The sequence below is a fragment of the Perognathus longimembris genome, chromosome 22 (genome assembly GCF_023159225.1).
Source record: "Perognathus longimembris pacificus isolate PPM17 chromosome 22, ASM2315922v1, whole genome shotgun sequence".
Lineage (NCBI taxonomy): Eukaryota > Metazoa > Chordata > Mammalia > Rodentia > Heteromyidae > Perognathus > Perognathus longimembris.
Window position 1 is genome coordinate 25,387,249 of NC_063182.1, and position 23,655 is coordinate 25,410,903.

Genomic DNA, 23,655 nt, shown 5'->3' on the forward strand with positions numbered 1-23,655 from the left:
CTCTGATCCTCAGTCTCAGCAGGGCTCTCAAGGACCGCTGGGTTTGCCTTCATTCTCCAAGAAGTGAGCACAAGGGAAACTAATAAAAGAACCTAATTTTCCCTTTAAGAGTGGAAGAAGTGGCTGGGAACATGGCCTAGTGGCAAGAGTGCTTGCCTCCTATACATGAAGCCTTGGGTTCGATTCCCCAGTACCACATATATAGAAAATGGCCAGAAGCGGCGCTGTAGCTCAAGTGGCAGAGTGCTAGCCTTGAGCAAAAAGAAGCCCAGGACAGTGCTCAGGCCCTGAGTCCAAGGCCCAGGACTGGCAAAAAACAAAACAAAAACAAACAAACAAAAAGAGTGGAAGAAGTATACTGCTTCATAAGAAATTGGAGACTAATAAATGAGAAGGCTGCTCAACGGTCATACCTTGGGCCTAGTAGCAGACCCTCAACTCCTGTGAATTCCCAACTCACAACCCACTTACTTCATTCTCTCTCATGTTTCTTTTATATAGCCAGAGTAGCCCATATGAAAAGCAATTCAGCCACAATAGACATCTGAACTATATTCAAAGATCACCTGCTTGATGCTTCCTTGCCTCTTTGGGGTCTATTTAAAAAGGAGAGCTTGGGTTTGAGGAAAGATATGCTTCCCATGAAGAAAACATTAGTGACATTTTTAGAATTGATATGCTCAAGAAAATAAGTACAGCAGGAAAATGTCAGATTTAGTGCAGATCCAATGGCAATATTTTTATTTTTAATATTTGCTTCAGAAAAGCCTTTTTAATAAAGCCTATGGGAAAACCTAATTCTCTTCCCAGACCCATCTGCTAATCAATTCCCTGGGCTCCTTTATAAACAGCAGCAGTGGTACCAACAGGGTTGGGTAATCTGGGACTGGAACTGAGTCGTTGTTTCATAACAAGGAATCTACTTCTAGCTCCTGCATTTAATATGAAATAGTAAAGTATTTACACTTCGGTCTAGTGACTAATAAACAATTTGAAATGAGGATGTGGAAACATTCTATTAGAAAGAGCAGGGACTACAGTCACTCCTTCAGTTGCTGTTTTTGTTCTATGGTATCAGAAGTCCTGGCAACACAGACTCAATGCTTTAAAACCATCTCCAGGGCATGATGTCCATTATAAGAATCTAGTTCTGCCATTTTGCCTTTGTGATGACTGTTTAAAAGGTTTACTACAGGGCTGGGAATATGGCCTAATGGTGAAGTGCTCACCTCATATACATGAAGCCCTGGGTTTGATTTCTCTGTACCACATATATAGAGAATGGCCAGAAGTGACGCTATGGCTCAAGTGTAGAGTGCTAGCCTTGAGCAAAAAGAAGCCAGGGACAGTGCTCAGGCCCTGAGTTCAAGCCCTAGGACTAGCAAAAAACCAAATGAAAACATTTACTACAGATGTACATAAACACACTCTCCCCCACCCCCGACACATACACAGTCAGTTAGTTGGAACTACAAACCTTAGCAGTTATCTAGTTCAAGTACCTGTCTTTTTTTTTTTTTTTTTTTTGATACCAGTCCTGGGGCTTGAACTCAGAGCCTAGACACTATCTCTGAGCCTTTTAGCTCAAGTCTAATTCTCTACCACTTGAGACACAGCTCCACTTTCGGCTTTCTAGTTAATTGAACAGTAGAGTCTCAGGTACTTTCTTGCCTGGGCTGGCTTTGAACTATGATCCTTAGATCTCAGCCTGCTGAGTAGCTAGGATTACAGATGTGAGCCAGATTTTCTTTAATATTTGAGAAAATCAAGATGGTTAGTGATTTGCCTGAACTCTCAAATATGTGGCAACTCATCAAAAATAAGAGTAGAGAAATGGTTTAAAATGGGAACAGAACCCTCGATATTAAATTAGGTGGTTACTTTATGTACTTAAGTAAATGTTAGTACAAATAAAGATATGTACTAAATTTGTATTAAAATTCCACATTTTAGCTAGGTATCAATAAGAAGGGCTAAGATATTGGTAACACAGATGGGGTAGTAATTTCTGATTGTTCTCTTAAAGGGGAAGGCTTAAAAGAATATAGCAACATTTACCCCTTACTTAAATGTTGAAATGTTACTGAAGAAAGAATAGCATTTTCCAGGTAAAAAACTCCTCCAACTCATCTATTGGCAAATGATCTATTACAGATGATATTCTGAGTGAGTAGGCCAGGTGACCCCTAGACCCTTAGGTGTACAGACTTCATCCCTTAAACTGGACTTGTGCCCTAGTTCAGCTGGCAGAGGCCTGGCTTGACATCACGCCACCACTAAACCACAGAAGGACCAGTATTATTCTCGCTCGTCTCCACCCAGGCTGACACTGCTGAAAGAAACCTTGTTCTACAGGTACCTAGGCTGGCATGGGGGAGCTTTTGGTATGATTTAATATGGCATAGTCAAATAGGAGCTAAAGTGGGTAACTCTTGCTGATTAAGGAGTGAATTCAGACTGTTTATGAGGACATGCTCATATCATATGTGATTTTTCTGATCCTGACAACTTGATATGCAAAATGAAGAGTTAATCACAACCCACTTAGAGTGATCATCATCATGAGATTCAGATCAGAAGACTAGCAGGAAAGAACCACATGGCAAAGGAATAACAATAAGTAAGGTGAAAAGAAAAAAGATTAAAGTGGGAAAATACTATAGTACAATTAGGAAATCAGAGAAGCCAATGAGGATATTTGTGTCTGCAGAATTAATATTATTTTTATTAAGAGTAGCTTGTCCAGAAGCAGTCCAGATATAAGCAATACAAATAATTAAAGTGCTGGGACACAAGCCATATTAAGGAAAGTTAAAAGAAACTGGGATTATGTGATCTAGAGAATAAAAAGCTGAAGAGGTCAGAGAAGAGAAGCTGGAGAGGACCAGAGGAGAGCACTGTGCTTTGATAGGAGAAAGCTGAGAGAAAAAGGCTAAATAGGATGCCTGGCTTTAGGGATCATTTCAGGGTTCTGATTTAGCTGTTATAACATTGGATTTCAGTTACCTCCAGAAGCATATGAGTTATTTGGAGTCCCTATAAAGCCTTACAATTTCTAAAATTCCCAGTACCATTAGGAAGTACACAGTCTGTGAGATGTGGGATGCTGGAAAGTTTGTTGTATAAACCCTAAATGAACCGTATCTAACCTTCATCAAAACAAACAAAAACATATTAACATAGGGGATACCCAGGACCAGTCAGTGGAAAAAGAACAGTGACAGTAACCACAGCAGATTTTCAAGCACTAAAATAAATCAAAGTGATAATTTTCACCTTGTTACACTAGGAGGAAAAAAATCATTTTGATGATGATTTGAGACTTTCATTCTTTTGTTTATACATCAAATTACCTCACTGTTTATAATAAAGTAGTGAATTAAAATAACATTTTCAAATTGGCACAAATAAAACACAGTTTGTAGTTAAAATGTAATGTAGAAGATTTTAAAAATAATTTGAGATGTCGCCTACCAGTACAGACAGCTAATTAACTTATCTAGAAGAGGAAAGGAGAAAGAAGGGAGGCTGGAAGTTGTTACCTCACCCAGTAGGAAAGGGTAGGTTAAAAAAAATCTCATTGCTTGCAACTTCCTAGGCAAGGAACTGTGACCCTGTGGGTATAGATACCTGGGGAAGCCAAGAATTGTTGTTAAACCAAACTAAATGTATCTAAGCTAAGCACCATGTCCCAGGAGCACTGGCTTTGTTCCAAAGAAACACTTACTAAAGACTAGTAGAGTTTCTTAAAGCTTAAGGTGTGGTAGCTGGGTCAGCAATGGGGGAAAAGGAAAACAGAAGTAGTAACTGTAACAAACACGGAAAGATGTTGGTTAATTAAGTAAGGGATTTGGTTCTATAGGAGACCATTTTTGTAAGCATTTACATTTCCAAATTAACAATCATTTTTTTTAACATTTACTATGATGACCTAAAGTATTAATTAATCTACTAGGGATTCAAAGACTCTGTTCTTACTCTTGATCATTCCAGTATTGTTAATAGTCACTATGCATTGATTTATTAAAATTATTCAGGACACTGATCATAAAGGAGAGACTCATCTTGTTGGTCTAGTCTTACTTCACTTTGATCTGATGCACGTATGAGTGAGTGATGATAAAGACAATGGGGTGAGGCAGAGACTTAATTAGTGGATAGATGAAGACAAGGATCACAATTGTGGTTCCAAAGAAAACTGAGCTGAATATTTAGTGTAGTACTTTGTCATAAGTCCGTTTTATACATTGTGTGTGTGTGTGTGTTGTGCCAGTCCTGGGTTTGAACTCAGGGTGTGGGCGCGGTCCCTTGAGCTTTCTTACTTAAGGATAGTACTCTACCACTTGAGCCACAGCTTCACATCTAACTTTTTGGTAGTTAATCAGATAAAAGTATCATGGATTTCCCTGCCTGGGCTGATGTTGAACCATAATCCTCAGACCTCATCATTTTATACTTATGTACTAAGAATTTCTTATTATTCAAAGGTCTTCTGAAAATAAAAGCAAAGTTTGCAGAGGAACATTATCAACTCAAAAATTTGACCAATAGATTTTATTGTAAAAATAGCTTTAAAGAGTGCAAAACAAGAACCGCACTGTCCACTGAAATTACATCACCCAGTGACAAAGAAAACACAATGCTACCATTGTCTATAGCCTCATGTAGTAACATGACCAAATCCTAGCATTGTAAAATAAATAACAAATAACCTACAAGATATTCAAGATTAGTAAAGTCATAAAACTTTAAAATGTTTTACAATTTACTAAAAGTCTAAAGAGAACAAATAACCTTTAAAAAATTGATCAGGTTATATATGCAAAATGGTCTGAAAAGCAATTTCTGTGTTTTCATTCACTTAACAATACCAGTATTTACCTACAGTGATCTTGAATTACTCCAATCAATCAGCGAGAGGGAGAAAGATATCTATACAAACCTACATATGGTCCACCGGGTTTGATAACTTTTGTGCTTCGATTGCGAGATTCTTCTTCGGCCTGGGTCATTCTTTCTCGTGTCATCTGATAGGAGTCGTTTGTTGCACACACTGTAATTTTATCTTGTATAAATCCCAGGCAATTGAGCTGAGAGGCTCCGGAGCTGTCAAGTAAGACAGTGGCTTTGTTAGACAACCATCTTTTTTCATTTTATACAACAGAAGTGCAAGAACTGTATTAACCTAAAATCAGTAGCCTTAGATAAGTTTGTAATCATATAGTAATTTTTAAAGGCAAAGATTATTTAAAATATTTCAGTTCCTCTTTACTTTTTTTCTATATTCTCAATAGAATGGGAAAAATGAGCTCTCAGAGACCAAATACAGTAATTAAAAAAAAAATCAGTATTTGAAGCTGGGCACTGTGGTCATGACTACTATTCTAGCTATTCAGGAGGCTGAGATCAGAAGATTGCAATTCAAAGCCAGACCCTGCAAGAAAAGTCCATTGAACTCCATCTCTGAACAGTAAACTACTGGATTGAAGATGCCAGATTTAAGACGCATAATAACTGACAAAGTGGAACATTCACTGTAATTGTTTGTATTTTGACAGTGTGAATTTTAAGGCTAGATTCTTGACAGACAAAAGGGTTTACTCTTGTATTAATAGGCCAAAGTTCCCCCAAATTTATAAGATTTGTATTAAATTTCTCTATAGCAAATATTGAAGAAAATACAGGGCAAATGATATTTTTAAGTCCTACTGAAATATGATTAATATTAATTTTGAATATGGTTTTGTTAAAAAAACACATAATTGTTAGTTATGGCTATAATTATATATTTTATTTATATATTTATGTTTTATATATATTTATATTTTATATATTTTATTTTTTAAAAATTATCATTATTATTATTTGCCAGTCTTGGGGCTTGAACTCAGGGCCTGAGCACTGTCCCTGGCTTCTTTTTGCTCAAGGCTAGCACTCTACACTTGAGCCACAATGCCACTTCTGGCTTTTTCTATATATGTGGTATTGAGGAATCGAACCCAGGGCTTCATGTATACGAGGCAAGCACTCTACCATAGGCCATATTCCCAGCTCCACATCTAATATTTTAAAAGAAAACAGAACAAAGTGGAATGTAAAAGTAATGACAATAATATCATACCTTTAGTCTTATTTCTTCTTATTTCCAAGTTGAATTGTAAGAAACTTTACCATAATGAGAAGGGCTTTTAAAAAAAATTGTAAATTGATAATAATGTTCTTTAGAAGTGCTCTTAAAAAAAGTCAGCTCACTGATCTAATGTATATTTATTGGCCAGGGACTGCATTGCACACCAGGTAATCTGAGAGACATCAAGTTTCTAACTTTTTCTCTAATGGTAGATAACAAAGATGAGCTAATTGGAGGTTGCAACAGTATGACAAATGTCAAGAAGCAAGGATCCCCAGGAAAGGTGCCTCACTTGGACTTCCTAGTGGAAATGATTCCTGACCTGATTAAAAAGATGAGTGGATAAAGAGAAGGAAATGAAGAGCTCTTAGATATAGCCAAGCTGTGCAGGCATGGAATAAGTAAGGTTTTCAGTTTAGCCAAAGAGAGCCAGGAAGGACAATTAGAGATGATGAAAGGTTTGGGGTGAGGGTGGGGGTCATATTGTGGACTTTGGCTTGAACAATAGAGACTGAAAATAGAGAAAATAATTTGCATAGTTGGAAAATCAGTCTGGATGGAGAGTAGATGGGGAAGGAATATCAAGAGTGAAAGCTGAGAGACCAAGTAGGGGGGCTACTGAAGGAATACAAGTAGGAAGCGATGCACAAAATAGAAAAGTAAGAATGCAGAAGAGTAGTAACTATATTCCAGAGATGGTGAGAAGGTAGGACTGAACAGGCATCTTAGGTGATGGTGTCATAATTAGGTATTGGTGTGCCCAAGTGGTATGTAAATACTGGGCTGGGTGTTAGGAGAGATCCCTTCTTCTTTTAATCAGCCACTAACAATCCAACTGTATATCAGAGGATAAGTCATGTGTTAAATGAAGGGGTTGACCTATGCAATCATAAAGCACTCTTATACTTGGTGATTCTGCAATCTATCACAGTGCTGCTCAAAAGAACTCCCTGACATGCTGATAATGTACTGTATTTGTGTGTATTTATTAAGGTAGCCACTGTAGTGTTAGGTATTGCAAAACGTGGTTAGTGGAAATATACAATGGAATTTTAAATTTTGTTTGATTTTTATCAATTAAATGTTAATAACAATGTAGCTTGCAACCATTAAAGTGAATGGCACAAAAAAGACTATATAATCTATAATAGCCTTTAGCACAGTAACATGCAATCAGGCTAAAAACACAAGTTGGAGGGAAGTAAATTTTAGGAATTAAGATCAGTATATACTTAGGAAAAATAGTAGATTAAGGTAAAGAGGACAGTTGTTTTGTCACCTTAATTAAGTGGGAAAAGAAATCTAGGATCCTTTCAGCTATGTGCCTTATTTTGCATCTTTATCTTCTGTTCTTGTTTAAACCTCAGCTGTGCTTTTCTTTCTACTACAAAAAGCAAGTCCATGCATAGTTTTAGCAAAGATGAACTGGCATGGGTATTCTGGGCTAATGTCAAAGTTTTATACACTAAAGACCGAGTATCTCTATCCAGGAGCAGAAAAAACTACCCCTACTCAAAGGTGTATTTTAAAAATCAGAAGCAACCAACCAAGGTGAAAAAAATGGCTATTATTTTTGGAGGATCAAAGTAATATATATTCTTGTATTCCTCCTCTTTCTTTTCCTCTTTCTTCTTTTTTATTTTAGTTTTTAAATCAAGAGATAGGTGTGCAATCTAGGGTTAATATCTAGCTTCCAGGCTGTTGTAAAATGAAGCTTTACAAAATCTTAAAATGGAGATATACATTCCTCCTTTCTTTTGGAATATAAGTCATTCTTATTTATTTATTTTTAAATTTTTATTGTCAAACTGATGTACAGAGAGGTTACAGTTTCATGTTAGGCATTGGATACATTTCTTGTACTGTTTGTTACCTCCTCTCTCATTCCCCCTCATTCTTATTTAAACTGAATGAACAAAAACTTTAAAAACAAGTCCTCTGAAATTAATTTTAATTCTACTGGTTATATATTTTCTCTATCTTAAAACCCCATGTTCAGTGCAAGAACCTTGGAATTTTTCGGCTGTATTTGCCCCAATGACAAACACAATTTCTAGAATATATTAGGTGCTGAGTAAAATAAAGTTCTTGCAGCTCAATTAAACAGATATTTATGTAATGAGCAGTAAGTACTTCACTAATTTTTAGAAAGTCTCTTAAATAAAAATTTGACCTTCATCATACCTTGAGCAGTACTTACCTGGAGAATGTTTGCTGGATGCAGTCAAAGCTGCCTTGAGGGTTATCTTTGCCCACATTTGACAAATAGAAGTTAAAGTTATGTACTTCGTTGAGGGGATCACTTTTGGGAATTTTGACAAGCTAAAAGTGGGGAAAAGAGAGAAACACGTCAAATCACACATTTGACACAGAAGATCTTCAAATCTTGTGAGTTGCTGGTTTTTCAAGCTGGTTTTATAGCCCTCTTGATACACATCTTTATAGCACAGCATTTAAATGGTTAAGTAATTCTGTACTCTGGCATGCTTGCCTACAACATATCACATTCTTATTTCCATTTTCTTCCCTTGTCAGTAATTTCTCTCGCTATATACTTATAAGAGGAGTCCTCTTAATTTCAAACTAGGAAATGTCTATATTTCACATGGATCAGTATTAAATGAATTTACTTTAAAAAAGTTCTTGCTCCTTTGACACATGTAAGTAACTTTTATCTTTGGCTGATATGATCTTCCAAATAGCTTCTAGATACTAAAATAGTCTCTGAAATGCAGCTCAGATTCATTCTTTTTCATTTTTAATAAAAACCCATTTTAATTCTTGATTCTTATAGTAGTACTTCTAAAGAATAATTACCAGAACAAGGATAATGCCATAATTATATTCACAAGCAAAATGCAGTTGGGGTGTTTCTTCCAGTCCCATGATTCCCTGATTCATCCTCATGTTTATACAACAGGGTCAGCAGCCTCCAGAGAAGATTCTGCAGGCCCCTCCCCGGATAAACCCCAGGCAACACTGTGAAACCTGCAGATGTATTTGCTGCTGTCTTGCTCAAGTTTTGGTTTCCCTAACTGGTGGGAAATCCCATGAACAAAGGAACACGATTTTTCTAGGTGATGAGGCCTTGCATCAAGTACATTTCCTGGCATATGGTTAGAAGTCAAGAAACCTGTTGGAACAATTTGGAATCTCCCTACTATCCTTCAACTGCTCCTGTTTTCTTGGCACCTGCTTTTTTTTTTTTTAAGTAGGGACCACCAAGGCTATCAGGTGATGTTTAAAAAACAAACAAACAAACAACCCACAACAACCAGGATTTTCTTGGCAATTACACAAAATATGAATTCCACATACTCTCCAGCTTCAAACATGGAATCTTAATAACTTAGACAAGTAGGGGAGGGAAAGTGTTTTATAATATTCTTTCTTTGAAAAATCTGTCCTTGCTATTATTAGAAGATTAAGGACCAGAGATAACTGGTTCATGTGTATTGACATACTTGTGAATGGGCTAGTGAGCTGGTAAGTCTTTGTAGACGTTACCCTGTGACTTACCCAAGCTAAAAATGCTCATTGAGCTACATCTAAAATTTGGAACCCCCATTTTCAACTCAGAAAAGAAAAAGTGATGATAAAAGGGGAGACAATTGTAGTAGTTGGAATATAACAAATATACATTGAAGGAGTGAACATGAAGAAGAAATAAGGGAAGAATCTTTTTAAAGGAGATTGCTTGGGTAGGATAGAAAGCTCAAGTTTATACCACAGATTCTGAGTTTTGTTTCCATTATTCATGAATTTAGGTAACTTTGTTTTGCTCCTTACTTTAAATTAGTCTCAATCCCTCAAGAAACAAGCCTCTACATTTATTGTCTACTCTCGAAATAATACCTTGTGGAGGCCCTGGTGTTACTCTCTAACCTCCCAAATTTCTCCCAGTTCTAAAATGCGGTAGTTTTGTGAACAAGTCTTAATTTACTCTTTCTGTAGGTACTTATCAGGCTGTCTAACTGGGTAAGCAAACTCCACACCTAGTTGCCACACATACTGGTAACATCTTTAGCAGTTGGGAGACAGGAGTGAAAGGAATGCTTGTGGGGAACACAGAGAATCTAAATAAAATCCATTTGCATGCTCTTCTGTAAGCACACTGAGGTCAGCTTTGGCTGGCTGAAAAGAGTGGAAGCCAGGTGACAGAAAAGGATATTCACCATAGCTTAAAGCCTTTCTAAGGCTGGGGAGGGAAGGGAGACGGGTAGGAAAGGTATAGACTCTTGAATAAAATCGCCTCCTGGTCACAATTCCTTTAACTGGCATCCTTCTCTCCTATGGACCCTCCATCTCAATCGCAGAACCTGCTTGAGGAGCTTTCATAGTGGTTGAGGCCTCATCTCTACATCAGCTTTTTGCTTTAGTAATTAGGTCTATGGTTTTCCTTTTGTGCAGCTATGTTTGAGCAATACAATGGGACTTAGTCCTTATGGAAGTCTGTTGCTTTTGCCAGACCCAGCATGCATTTAAAGAAAGTAAAACTCTATTTTTCCCCATTTTTAAAGAGTGACTGGAATCTGTATTAAAATTCTAAAAATGTGTGTGTTTAGTCCAATTTCTAGCTTTTAGCTCAGATATATAATAAACAGGAATAAGGAAAATAGTAAAGAATCAGATTCAAAAGAAATGAAGTTTTATTTATTCCAAAAGCACATATAAGACATTCTATGTATCCAGTAAAATGTTTGGACGCTTGTGGTACACATAGATTACAGTAACAGTTTTCAACCAGGGCTTATTTTGCCCTATAGGAGCCATGAGATCTGTCAGACTGTTAGTGGAATCTACTGACAGATTAGAGATACTGCCAAACAGACTACCTTTAGTGTCCAAGACAGCTTTGACAACAAAGATTTACCCAGTCTGCAAAATAGAAAAGCCAAAGCTAGAAACTTTGGATTACAGGTAGAGGTAGGTAGGTCCCTTTAAAAAGGAACTCAGAATTCTGACTACACTACACTCACTTCTGAAAATCATTGAAGTAGAGGGGAGAAATAAAGTATCTTTAAAGAAATTTCAATAAGGGGCCATTTATTTTTGTATTCATTCATTTTTAATTACTGTTATTACTAAGTAGCTGTACAAAGGAATTGCAGTTCTAAAAGTCGAGATATGAGTACAATGATCTTGGGCATTGTTACCCCTTCCCTCATCCTCCCCCAGTCCCTCTTTCCCACCCCTACCCTCAAGTTACACAGTTCATTTTTTTATGAATGTACATTGAATATAAAGACTACATTTGCTCATCCTTCCCCTCTCCATTAGAAAGGGGCTGTTTGAACTTATTTGAGACACTTACTCCAGTTTCATACCTGCCAACCAGAGGATTGAAAAGCAAAAAAGGTAAATGCACACAAACCATAGAATGGCTAAGCATTCTTTAACTGTGAAACATGTACGTGCAATTGCTTTTTCCATTTCCTGTGACTGATAGTTGCTCAGTTTGTAAAAGTGGCTCTAGGTGCATGAAGCAGTACATTTTCATTACTCGCCTCCCTTGTAACTCATGACTTTGGAGGTTGATTCTTAAAAAAATGCGTTGTAACTGTTTGGAAGATAGGTCTATCTAGACAAGCTGTGGGATGGCTGGGACATAAGCATAAAAGTGATGCAGATTCCAGGTTCTTCTGAAACACAATGTTGGTCTCTAAAAGACCCACCCACATGTGGCCTCCCATAATCTCACAGGGTCTTGTCTACTTTAACATCCCCATAGATTAGCTGTGATGTCCTCTGTCCATCACACTCCCCCTCTAATTGTCATATACAACCTGCTCTTTCCAGTAAATCTCCTGCTTGCCTACCTGTGGGCCAAAGTGTTTTATATAGTTATCAGGCAGAAACATAAATGCTATTTTGTATACCATTTCATCCTTGAGGGTATACTTAGATATTAATGCAAGTAACACTTGACTCTAATCTGTACTTTGAGAATGAAATATCACTTAGAAAGCATTAAGGACTGTGTGATTCCAAATCAAGATCAAGGGTATAAAAGTATATCACCATGTCTGGGCAACTGGAAATGTGGATTTTAATTTTCATTCCAAAAATGAGAGACTGAAAGTCAAAGGCTTAGGGCAACAATCCATACCTTCCTCCCAAACTTCAGTCTGTCTTTGATAAGAAGCTACGAAGAAAAAGTTTCAGGAAACTTTCAGACATTTATAATCAACATAAACACTGTATACCAAGATGTATAAGTGAAAGCTTCTAATTATTCTGAGATACAAGCTCAGGCATGTGGCAATGGAATACTGTCTGAAAGGTCATTTCAGCATCCAGTCACAGACCTGCTATTTGCAGAGGATTGAGGGCAGAAGTGCAATGTGCACATGACTGCAACTTTCACATACATCTATACTAATATCAGCTTAACAGTAGCTGGTGTCTGTAGTGCAGAGATGTCCTACCTCTAAGTCAAATACTTTCTTTTCCATGTTGGGTTGAGTTATATGCTAGGTTTAAAATGACACCAATATGTTAAAAAATTACTCAAGTACTTTGTCTCTGATGGATATTACAAATGCTTGACATGACAGCTCTTCTTTGTCTGGAAGTGATTCTGTGAGTATTAATGTTCAACCTTTCCTATGAAGGTAGCCATAAAAGTTAAGTGAGGTACTGATGAGCCAGTAGCATCACAGTTTGATATGACAATTCTTTTACAAATTACAAGGTACATTTTTCCCCCATAGTTCTGGGGGCTAGAAAGACCAAGATCAAGACTCAGTGTGGGGTGATGGCCCAGTTTCTCTTCCCACGTTGCCTTGAACTTTACATTCTCACATGGCAAAGGGACAGAGGGACAAAGGGCTGATATGACAATTCTTGAGGTAAAACTAAAACCATTGGGCCAGGAAAGCCAGAGTCATCTAGTTTAATTTGCTCCATGGTCATCTTAAAAAACACTCATTACCTTATAATACTCACATATGATGCTTATAGTATTTCTTCTCCCACTAGAATATAAAATCTGCTAACAGAGGGGTCTTTGTGTATTCCATAAATATACTGCCAGCATCCTGAATGATGCACAACACAAAGGAGTCTCTCAATACATATTTATTGAATGAATAAAAATGTTGACTAATATCTAACACGGGGCTAGAACTGAGCTGTCTGTCTTTTCCATCAATATTTCCAAAACATGATGGAAAATATCCTTATTTTAAAAGGAAATTCAGTCACTAAATAAATTTGAGAAATGCCATGTCAAACAAGTTGATTCTCTTTGCTTTAGATCTTTCCAGCTAAGAAGTTGTTTCCCAATTATCATAAGCAAAGAATTCACCTCTTCATCCCACTAGTATCTCAGAAATCAGCCTCTTAATATTATTTGAATAGATCTATTGTTTAACAACACAATGTATACACTGTATATTAAAATTAGTTATGATCGTAACAGAATTCTGATGCCCTACATTTTTTCCAGAGTCTTGATGATGCTGATTTTCTAATAATCTAGAAAATAGTCTAGCTGGAGATTTCTTATTTGCATGTACTATTCAAATTCTACAAAGCAGAGGCAGAATAGATAACCTAGAATTAGAACAGAAAATAGAAACTTCAACCTGAAAGCCACAAGTCCTATTTTTTTAAACTAGCTCAACATGAAAGATTTAGAGCAAAAATAGTTTCTCCTATCAGCCCAGATGTGCAAACCAATGCTGGAGAAAAGTGGGGTGAGAAATAGGAAGGAAATAAAGTTATATACTAGAAGCAACAGGAAGATGCTATGTACTCCTAATGAGAGTGATGAGCAGATGAGGATGTCAAATAACTCTGACATATGCTAGAAACATCTGGAACTTTATACGACAGATACTTTATTGAGAAGATAAGTTTAAAATGTCCAATTCATGTAACACAAAGAGAAATATTGGCAGTTATTCAAATTTTCAGGTCCTGTAGCAATTATAATAAATAATTTAGGACAATGTAAGTACATTTATTTGTGTTCTTCTCCTTTAGCAAGATTATATAATCCAGAAGGAAATAAGTAAAGTAGAACAGCTTTTCCTATTATTATTCATGTAGTTCCTGTAGATGCTGTAGTAGGATTTCTGAAGTAGTTCTAGATTAGAGAGTAGCTTGTCCTACATTGAGCTTTGACATTTGTGTTTTCAAAAAAATAGACACCTAGTTTTAATGCAGTCCTTAAAATTTACAAACATATTGGAGAGAACATTGGTGGCAACATTTTAAAACTATTTTTAGTTCAAATTTATACAATATATTATTGATTTTTTTTTTTAAAAAGATCTTTGCCAGATACTGGTAGCTCACACCTGTAATCTTAGCTACTCAGGAACCTGAGATATGAGGATCATGGTTCAAAGCCAACCAAAGCGGGAAAGTCCACAAGACTCTTATGTCCAATTAACCATCAAAAAAGCAAAAGGGGAGCTGTTGCTTAAGCGGAAGAGGGCTGGCCTTCAGCACAAAAGCTCAAGGACAGCACAGAGACCAAGAGGAGTAGCACCAAATCAAAACAACAAAAAAGATCCAAGGTGTTTTGCTATAATGACTACACACACACACACACACACACACACACTTCTTATATACAATAATTTACACCTTAACTAACTGAATCCATTAATGCATTATGCATGTCTTCTTTTTAAATAGAATTGACCAATGTTGGTTTCACCATCTAAAGTGGAGTTTCAAGGTGAGTTTTTTATGAGTCATTTTGTAGCTTCATGGCTAAAAATTCTTTAGTAGAAACACAACCAGGTGGCTGTGTGTAAGTTGGGTGGCAGCTGGGTATTTCAGGAAAAGAAGCGGGATGACAGTTATTGGCAGGAAAAAGATGCAAATAATAAGCACTAGATATACTCTACCATAGGGGGGAAAATACATGACCTATGCAGTATCAAAGAGTAAAAAGCTTCTGTTTGAAAAATAAATGAAGGCTCGTATCGTGGTGCACATCAGCAATTCCTTCACTTGATTTTAAGGCTGTGGCAGGAGGATCTTGAATTTTAAGTCAGTCTAGGCTATATAAAGGAGTTCTAGCTAGGCTACATGGTGGGACCCTGCCAAAAAACAAAACAATATAAAAACCCAAACAAAATAACAACAACAAAAAGAATGCCAACTGAGTAAGATGCTAAAGTAGCTTTTGGAAGAAGAGTGAGAGGGCCACTGAGAAAATCTAATTAACCAGTTCAAAATTAGTCAAGGCTAGCCTACATTCTTCAGTGGCAAAACCCCAAAATCTTCCACAGAGGTAATCAATTCTTACCATAAAGCTGTATTTTATTTTTATTTTATTAACTAGTCCTACCATTTAAGTATATACCATAAAACCCATTTTAAATTTTTCTTTTCTTTATTTTTTGCTTTTATGGTACCTAGGACTTGAACCCAGGGCCTCATGCATACTAGGCAAGCACTTTACCACTAAGCCACATTCCCAGAGCTATAGAATCCATTTAGAAATGAACTGAATGATCGTATCCTGGAATCTCTCCCACATTCTTTATCTCCAGGTAATAATAATGCACCATTCATTCAGCTTACTGAGCTTCCTTGTATCTTGCAAGGGCAGTCAGAGTGACTGTTTTCTGTCTCATGCTAGTCAAAATCATTGCAAATCCCACTGTTTTTTCCTTCATAATTCTCATTTTCCTAATCATGCAGTTTTTTTAAAAATCAAAACTATTGTCAAAAATACCAACTCTGGCTATGTCAGGCCCAAGTATCACTTATTTTTCATAGTTATCTCTTACTCAGTAGGCCTAAGCTCTTTCATAGGACATGTAAAATTCCCTTCTTAGCAGAGATAACACTCTTGCCACTACACTTTGCACCTTGGGAATCCTCTACCAATGAATGCTAGGCTGTACTGGTCTACATACCTACTTGATTTTTAGTGAGTACTAATCAATCTTCTATAAACCAATCAACTCAAAGGCTTTCTCTCACTTGGAGAGCCTTTCCTCCTCTAGCGCAGTAGGTTTACGGGTCCATCTTCTGAGTCCTCACTATCCCTTCCTCTCTACTGCTACCATCCCTTCATGGAATACTGAATAACTATTTATGTGTCTTTCTCTCCCAGTAGACTGACTTCTTTGGAAGGAAAGACCACGGTCCTTTGGGACATAGTAGATACCTAATAAAATTTGCTAGATTTACATGAAGAAACTTCAAACTGGATTAAATTCACTTGAAAGAAGCTTTATAAAAGATTTTATATGCATTAGTGGTAGATTAAAGAGTCTATTGACAGCTAGGACTCCCCCAAGAGGTAAATACAAATAAAATGAAAGGAAGAAATATCCACATGTATAAATGTCAGGATGAGAAGGTTTCTGATCTCCTTGTACTATGTTTAGCCTCTAAACCTAGGCCAAGTGGCTACTTTGGCTTGTGGGATTTAAACTTATATTACATGCTTTTCTTTTTGCAAAGTATATTTCATCTTTATTAAAATATAGAAATACTTTTGCCCCACCAAATTCCATTTGAAAATATACTCTGACCTCTTTAAAACCACTTGATGTGACTTGGGGTGACCACACTAAAAAAAAAAAATTCTAAATATAGTGCTCTGGTCAAGAAGCAGTGCTTTGTTGTTGTTGTTATTTTAAACTGATTTGATTCTCAAAAACAAACGCAAACCTGAATTCTACAAGAAAAAAAAAAGTATGTTAAGTATGACTGTGAACTTCCACATGATCTCCAGTCTTCTCTTTTCTTATTCTCCTTTAGACAGGAGGAGCGCTGTCATGTACAATGCCAGAACTGCTGGCAGGCATCAGAGGGCTTAGGATCCGAGCCTGGCAGTCAGGAGTAGTTGTGTAAACCTACTGGTAAGACTGAGTCTTGAAAGATGAGAGGCATCCTCAAGATCAACAGAGATTTTGAAAAGTGGCCCAGGCCCTAGATTCTGCAAAACACATGCTTTCAGCCTACACCAATCAACACCTCTAAAATAAACAACAGTTAAGTCTTCAGAATAGTTCTATATAGGCTAAGAAGTATATTTAGTTCTTAATTCTGTTTCTCAACATCAATTAACTTTAAGCTCCTTACCCTTTTTTAAAGGCTACATCGAATGGTTTTTTGAACATAAATCACATGGGCAAGTAGTCAGACCTGCTCTGGTTGAGGAAATGGGAGGTGAGGGGCTAGAGGCAGGCATTGTGGCAATATCAGAAAATCTCTGGGGACAAAAGCCCACAGCTAAGGATGCAGAAACTGCAACACTTGCAGAAATCAGGGGATATTATTTTAGTAATAATATTGTGAAAGAATGTATATGAAAACAGACGCCATTTTTTTTGGATGGGAATTAGAGCCAACCTTCTGGAGGACATTGAAGAAAGAAAATGGGGCCCAGGTGTCATATTCTCTTTCTTTGGCAATGAAGTCTAAATTGGCCTTCTTCAGCACTCAAAGGAAAACTAGTATGAAGTACTCTTTTATATACAAATGAAAAGGAGTCAGATGCAGGTGGCTCACATCTGTAATACTAGCTACTCAGGAGGCTGAGATCTTATGATCCTGGTTCAAAGCCAGCCCAGGCAGAGAAGTCCCAGTGATAATCTTATCTCCAATTAACCACTCAAAAACTGTAAGTGGCATTGTGGTTCAAGTGGAAGAGCATTAGTTTTGAGCACAAAGAGTCACAAGGACTGCCAGGCCCTGAGGTCAAGTCACACAATGGACAAAAAAAAGCAAAAGGAAAACCAAGCACATGTAGTGTCTGGCCAATTTCCTGCTCTGGCTCCAGTGCCTACCATTTGGCTTTCCTTGGTAAGTAACTAGCTTCATAACCCTTGGGTTCTTCCCAGTAAAATGTAGGCGATAATATTATTCCTCATATGACTGGGGTGAAGCCTAAAGATGCTCTATCCAAGGTGCTTGACATAATGCACAGAGTAGGTGCCCAAAAATTGGCTCTGATGATATAAGAATATTGGGAAGCTCTCACTCTGATTTTGACCTGTCTGCTGCAGGCACACACATGCCTTTCCTTGGCATAATGATGTGGTTGATTTTTAAATTTTCCAGTGGGTAAGGATGGTAACAAGCACCTTGAGGACAATCAAAAGTTGACTCTACTTATTGTGAATTCTTGGTATTTACAAAAGGCCTTCTAGGACAATGCTTTTTAACATTACTGTAAATGGAAGCCAAAGAAGCAATCTGGGAAAACAATGAAAGAGATCAGCAATATTTCTAATTGTTCCAAGCCCAAGATATAGAGAGATAAGATGCAGGAGAGAATCAGTCACCACAGGTCTCCATGGAAGGCTGAAAAATTACAGATGCCTGCTGCTACTGGGGAAGGGCAGCAAACACTGCTTCCCAAGTGTCCTATGCACAAGAAATACGCTGCCTTCAGAGCCCCAGAGAGCCCCGGATACTAGCTACTGCACAACAAAGAAGCAAAGAAAATAGAATTAAGGGTTCTCGGGGGAACCACAGCTTGTTACTTTAAAGCATTCAATCTTCATAAATAATAACAATCTTTAAAATTTGTACATTTTTTTCCTTAGGTCAAAGCTATAATTACCCATAAAAGTGAGTAATACTTGTAGTATTATCATTGTTATAAATATTTCCCCTAGTAGCTGATCTGAAAACATACTTCTGTTGTGGAATCTATTCCAAGAGAACTTATTTCTATTTGATTGCTTAGGTTAAATTCACTTACTAATTTTCTTTATGTTTATAGAGCCAAATTATTTATAAAAATGTTACAAAGCAAACTTATTTCTGATTTCACAGCTATTAATAGACAGAGCACATCAAGAGCTAAATTAGAGTACAGTCCTGATTTCTAAAGGATCTGGCAGGTCTAATGTAAATAAGAGGGATCATTACATCTTTCAGATAAACTGACTTACATGTGTAAGAAATTTACAACTAAGAAGATTTCTAGGGCTGATATGGATGGTCTTTGGTCATCAAACCTATTTCTTCATGTAAAGAAAAAGATACCAGGGAAAGGGGGCAAATACTTACCCAAGGCCCTCCCACTTGCTTGTTTGGTAAACCTACCACTTGCAACATCTCTAGCCTCGCTTTTAGCTCACTGCTTGGAGATGGAGTCTCACAGACTTTTTAGCCTAAGTTGACTTCAAGCCACCATCTTCCATGTCTCAGCCTCCGAAGTAGCCCAGGGTTACAGATATGAGGACCCAGTGCCCAGCTTGCATAGATTAGTTTTGAGATAGTCTCTCACTTTACGCTGGGACCAGCGTAGACTGTAATCCTCCTATTTGTGTTCCCCCAGATAGTTAGGATAACAGTGCATGCTGTCATGTCCTGGTTGAGATGGGGTCTTGTAAACTTTATGCCCAGGCTAGCCATGATTCAAAATTTTCCAGATCTCTATCTCTCAAGTAGCTAAGATTACAAGTGAGGGTGACAATGGCTGGCCCTATCTCACAAAAAGTTTCCTGAATTTTCTTCTGATAGTAAGTTAATTCCACTATGAGTTAGCACTAGCACCATGTCTACACAATCCCTCTAGGCCAAGAGAACTACATAAGGTAGTAAAACATTTTATCCTCTGGCCAGTAACTTATTTCACTGCCCTTTCTCAAAAGAAAGAGAAGGAGGAGAACAAAGAGGAAGAGACATTTTGTAATGTCCTTTGGAGATGACAGTTATCTAAAGGTGAAGATAGAAACGCAGACATGTTGAATTATTAGCACCATAAACCATGATACAGAGAAAAGTTAAAGTGGCAAAATATGTCAAATGTTATGTAAATAATGCAATTATTTAAAAAATAGCAAAACAGGGTAATTATCACAAAGATAGTTCATAAGTTACTAAAAATAAAAACTCTCTCCACTATATTGGGAGAAACATGAGTAAGATAAAAGAACTCAAAACCACTCCTGGCAACATCAAGTGAAGACAGAAGAACATTTGATGAAATGTCATATCATAAAACATTTTGCCTGTGCCAGATATTACCAAGAAAATCATACTGTCAGCTTTTAAACATTATCAAATGACTAATTTTGAAATTCAAAAAAAGTGCATTTCGTATTGGTCAGGGAAAGCACCTTGTGACAGACAGCACTTCCAGAAAGCTATGGAAATAGCAGCAGGGACACTCTTGGGGGAGGGTGGGATGGGGTGGAGGGCAAACTTCTGTGACAGTGATTGAAAATGTGATTCTGGGAGCCAGTGATTCCCACCTGTGACCTTAGCTACCCAGGAGGCTGAGGACTGAGGTTAGAAGCCAGTAGGGAAGTCCATGAGACCCTTACTTCCAATTAATCACCCAAAGAGCCAGAAGAGGAGCTGTAGCTCTGGTTGTAGAGTGCCAACCTTGAGCAAAAAAGCCAACAGACAGGGCCCAGGCCCTGAGTTCAAGCCCTAGAACTGACAAAATAAGTAAGTAAATAAATAAATAAATAGGGGCTGGGGATATGGCCTAGTGGCAAGAGTGCTTGCCTCGTATACATGAGGCCCTGGGTTCAATTCCCCAGCCCCACATATACAGAAAACGGCCAAAAGTGGTGCTGTGGCTCAAGTGGCAGAGTGCTAGCCTTGAGCAAAAAGAAGCCAGGGACAGTGCTAAGGCCTTGAGTCCAAGCCCCAGGACTGGCAATAAATAAATAAATAAATAAATAAATAAATAAATAAATAAATAAATAAAATATGAAAAGCATTACTACCTCTGACATAATAAATTACACATCTTTCCTCAAAAAATAGAGATGGAAATAAAAGTATGCACAAAATTTGTATATAAGATTACTATGATTGCTGCACAGAAACTGTTTAATAACAGGATGGCTAAATAAGTGGCAGTATATCCACACAATGAAATGCTAGGCACCTTCTTGAAAATAACTTTTATGATAGGAAAATGTTTATGATATATGCTTAAAAGCAGGATATAAAAAATCGATAAATATGATGTAAATGCAATTTAAAAAATACGTATATGAGAAACTGATTTCTTCTTTCTTTTTACCACTAAGGATGCTTTGATTACTTGCCTTTACTCATGTATATACTTTATATCATTCTACAGTGGTCATTCACTTTTATTTGTAAATTGCAACAATGAAGGTTGCAGAAGATTTGTCACTTATTTTACAGGTTATCACAATGACAAATTGCTGTTTATGAGTCAATCAGTTTAAAAAGAAGAAAAATTTCTTTTCTTTCTTTTTTAAAGAATCAGAAAATGAAAAATGTAAGACTTTCTGTAATATATAGTCCTGGGTTCATAATTAGCTTATTCTTCAAGTTCTATAAGGAATGAAGAGAACACTATCTTCTTTTAAAAAACAACCAACAAAAGAAATCAAGAATCCTTAACACAAAGTTTTCCTTTATAGCCTAATGCAGAACTTTCAGACAGCTGTGGCAATCTAAGCCAGCATCATCTTACTGTTCAGTGGAAATAAACACTCCCAAATATCTTCTTTTCTAAACTGTGAAGACTCACTTTCATAAATAATCAACACAACTGAGAACACTAAAAACGAATTTAGAAAAGACTTTAGTACTAACTAGATTATTACCACATTCATAAATATGACTGTTTTTATAAAATAAGTATGCCTAATGCAATATTAAGTGATTATAAATACTCTGAGCTTTCTAAATATTATAAAGGTTTATTCCTTTCACATAATAGCATACTCATCAACCTATATTCTGTGTGCCCAATTTAGTTTCTAATCAGTTCTATATTGAATCCTGAGTTTTGTTACACTAACCCCCTAAAAACTGCATCATTTTAAATTCCATCAACTGCCACCTTCAATTCCCTTAATCTATCCTTCCCAGATTGGACTTTTCGTCCACCAAGCCACTTCACAATCTCACTGATCCAAAAATGTCAAGTGTTAACTCAGAAATGAAAATGGCCTCTCCTCCCACACCCTTGATAACAGCATCTCTGCCTGCACCTTCTCTCCACTGGTGAGAAAGATTACAGACAGGGAGAAACTTTCTTTCTCCACTGATAAATGACAAAGCAATTCTATCTAGTAGTTGACTAGAAAGATACATGGCTAGTGTCTAGCTATAGATATGTGCTCAAGACCTGCCATTCTATTCTTCTGGTCAGTTTGCTTTTTAAGCCTTTACTGTTTGACATTTTATCCTAGATTTTTAAACTTGACACCTCAAAAAAAAATCTTTTATGTTTACGGAACAATTAGCGAATATATATAACATGCCTTTGGAGTGTCTATTGAAGCATGCTCTGGTTTTCCTCATTTAACCCATGAACATGACAAATTATGTTTAAAATGGATGATAATGAGAATAAGTCTTAATTCATTTAATATTTGCGTCTACAAATAAATACAGCTTGAGTTATGAAGCCGGGTGACATAATGAACAGCTGTAAACTTGTCACTCAAGAACTAAAATAGTAACAGTAACTTTCTAACTATCTGTTCATCTCCTTCCTCCTCTGCCTGTCTTTCCTTACCAGGGGTAACCAGTATTCTAACTTTATTATTTCTTCTTTCTTTGCTATATAATTTATCACATATAAAACATACACAATATAGTGTTTCATTCTGCCTGTCATTTTATACTTTAAAAAGGTCATATTGTATGGAGTTCTTGGCACTTGGAGTTTTCAATATCATGTTGCTGTTATAATTATTTCTACTTTTCACCATTGAATATTCTTCCACTGACTTAATGCACCACAGCTCATTTCCCTTAACCTGCTATTGTTCACAGTGGGGATAAAATTGAGCAACAGAGCTTCTTAGTGCTTAAAAGCAACAACATTCACGAATTAATTGTTCTTGTATAAATCAGTATTCACCACATTTGAAAATAAAGCCTATAAATATGAACTTGGTCAGCCCGGAGCTTTATTAGGGGATGGCTTCACACCAGAGAGATTGTAAATCGACCTCTTCCACTTTCTTGTTGGACTTTCAGGTATAAAGAATAGAAAATTTCCTTTATAATATTATTCCAAATCCTCAGTGCTAATGCTTCCTGGGCAGTTCCATCCCCATGGAACAGGAGTTGGAGTGTTACCTGAATAGTTCAAGTACAGTGCATCCCAAACATGCCATCCCATCTTTTCGCTCAACTTGCTTGAATATCTTTCAAACACTGAATAATGGTCTCATTAACCAACTGAATAATCAATCAACACATAGCCAACTAATCCTTCCTTTCCCATCCTTTACACACACACACACACACACACACACACGTCAAGGCAGCTACTGGAGAAACATGTTAAAATGCAAATCTTAACACATGATGCCTTGGCTACATTTTTAAATGGACAATGTTCTCCTGCAGTGTGTTTTAAGCTACAGATTGTAACCTACTAGATGTTAAAGATATTAGTTCATTGGATTATGGCCACGACTCCTTTTTAATAAAAGAGAATATAATCACAGGTCACATTGTCAAAGTACAGGTAAATAAAGTACACACTTTTTACTTCAGCGGTGTAAATGTCCACACTCTTATTTATGTGCAAAGGACAAGGTCAGCTGTTTCAATGCAAACTGTCTGTAAAAGTGATTGAG

The 23,655-nt window shown here is 36.9% G+C and overlaps 1 protein-coding gene across 2 annotated transcripts in view; it reads right to left on the reverse strand.

Moving 5' to 3' along the window:
* Ell2 (elongation factor for RNA polymerase II 2) overlaps positions 1–23,655 on the reverse strand; it is a 73,773-nt gene that overhangs the window by 23,426 nt on the left and 26,692 nt on the right. For both annotated transcript variants that reach the window (XM_048331572.1, XM_048331571.1), the window contains exons 3-4: positions 8,331–8,452; positions 4,943–5,106 (exon numbers count right to left, since the gene is read on the reverse strand). In XM_048331572.1, coding sequence (XP_048187529.1) covers positions 4,943–5,106; positions 8,331–8,452 — 286 coding nt within the window. The remainder of the gene's footprint in view (positions 1–4,942; positions 5,107–8,330; positions 8,453–23,655) is intronic.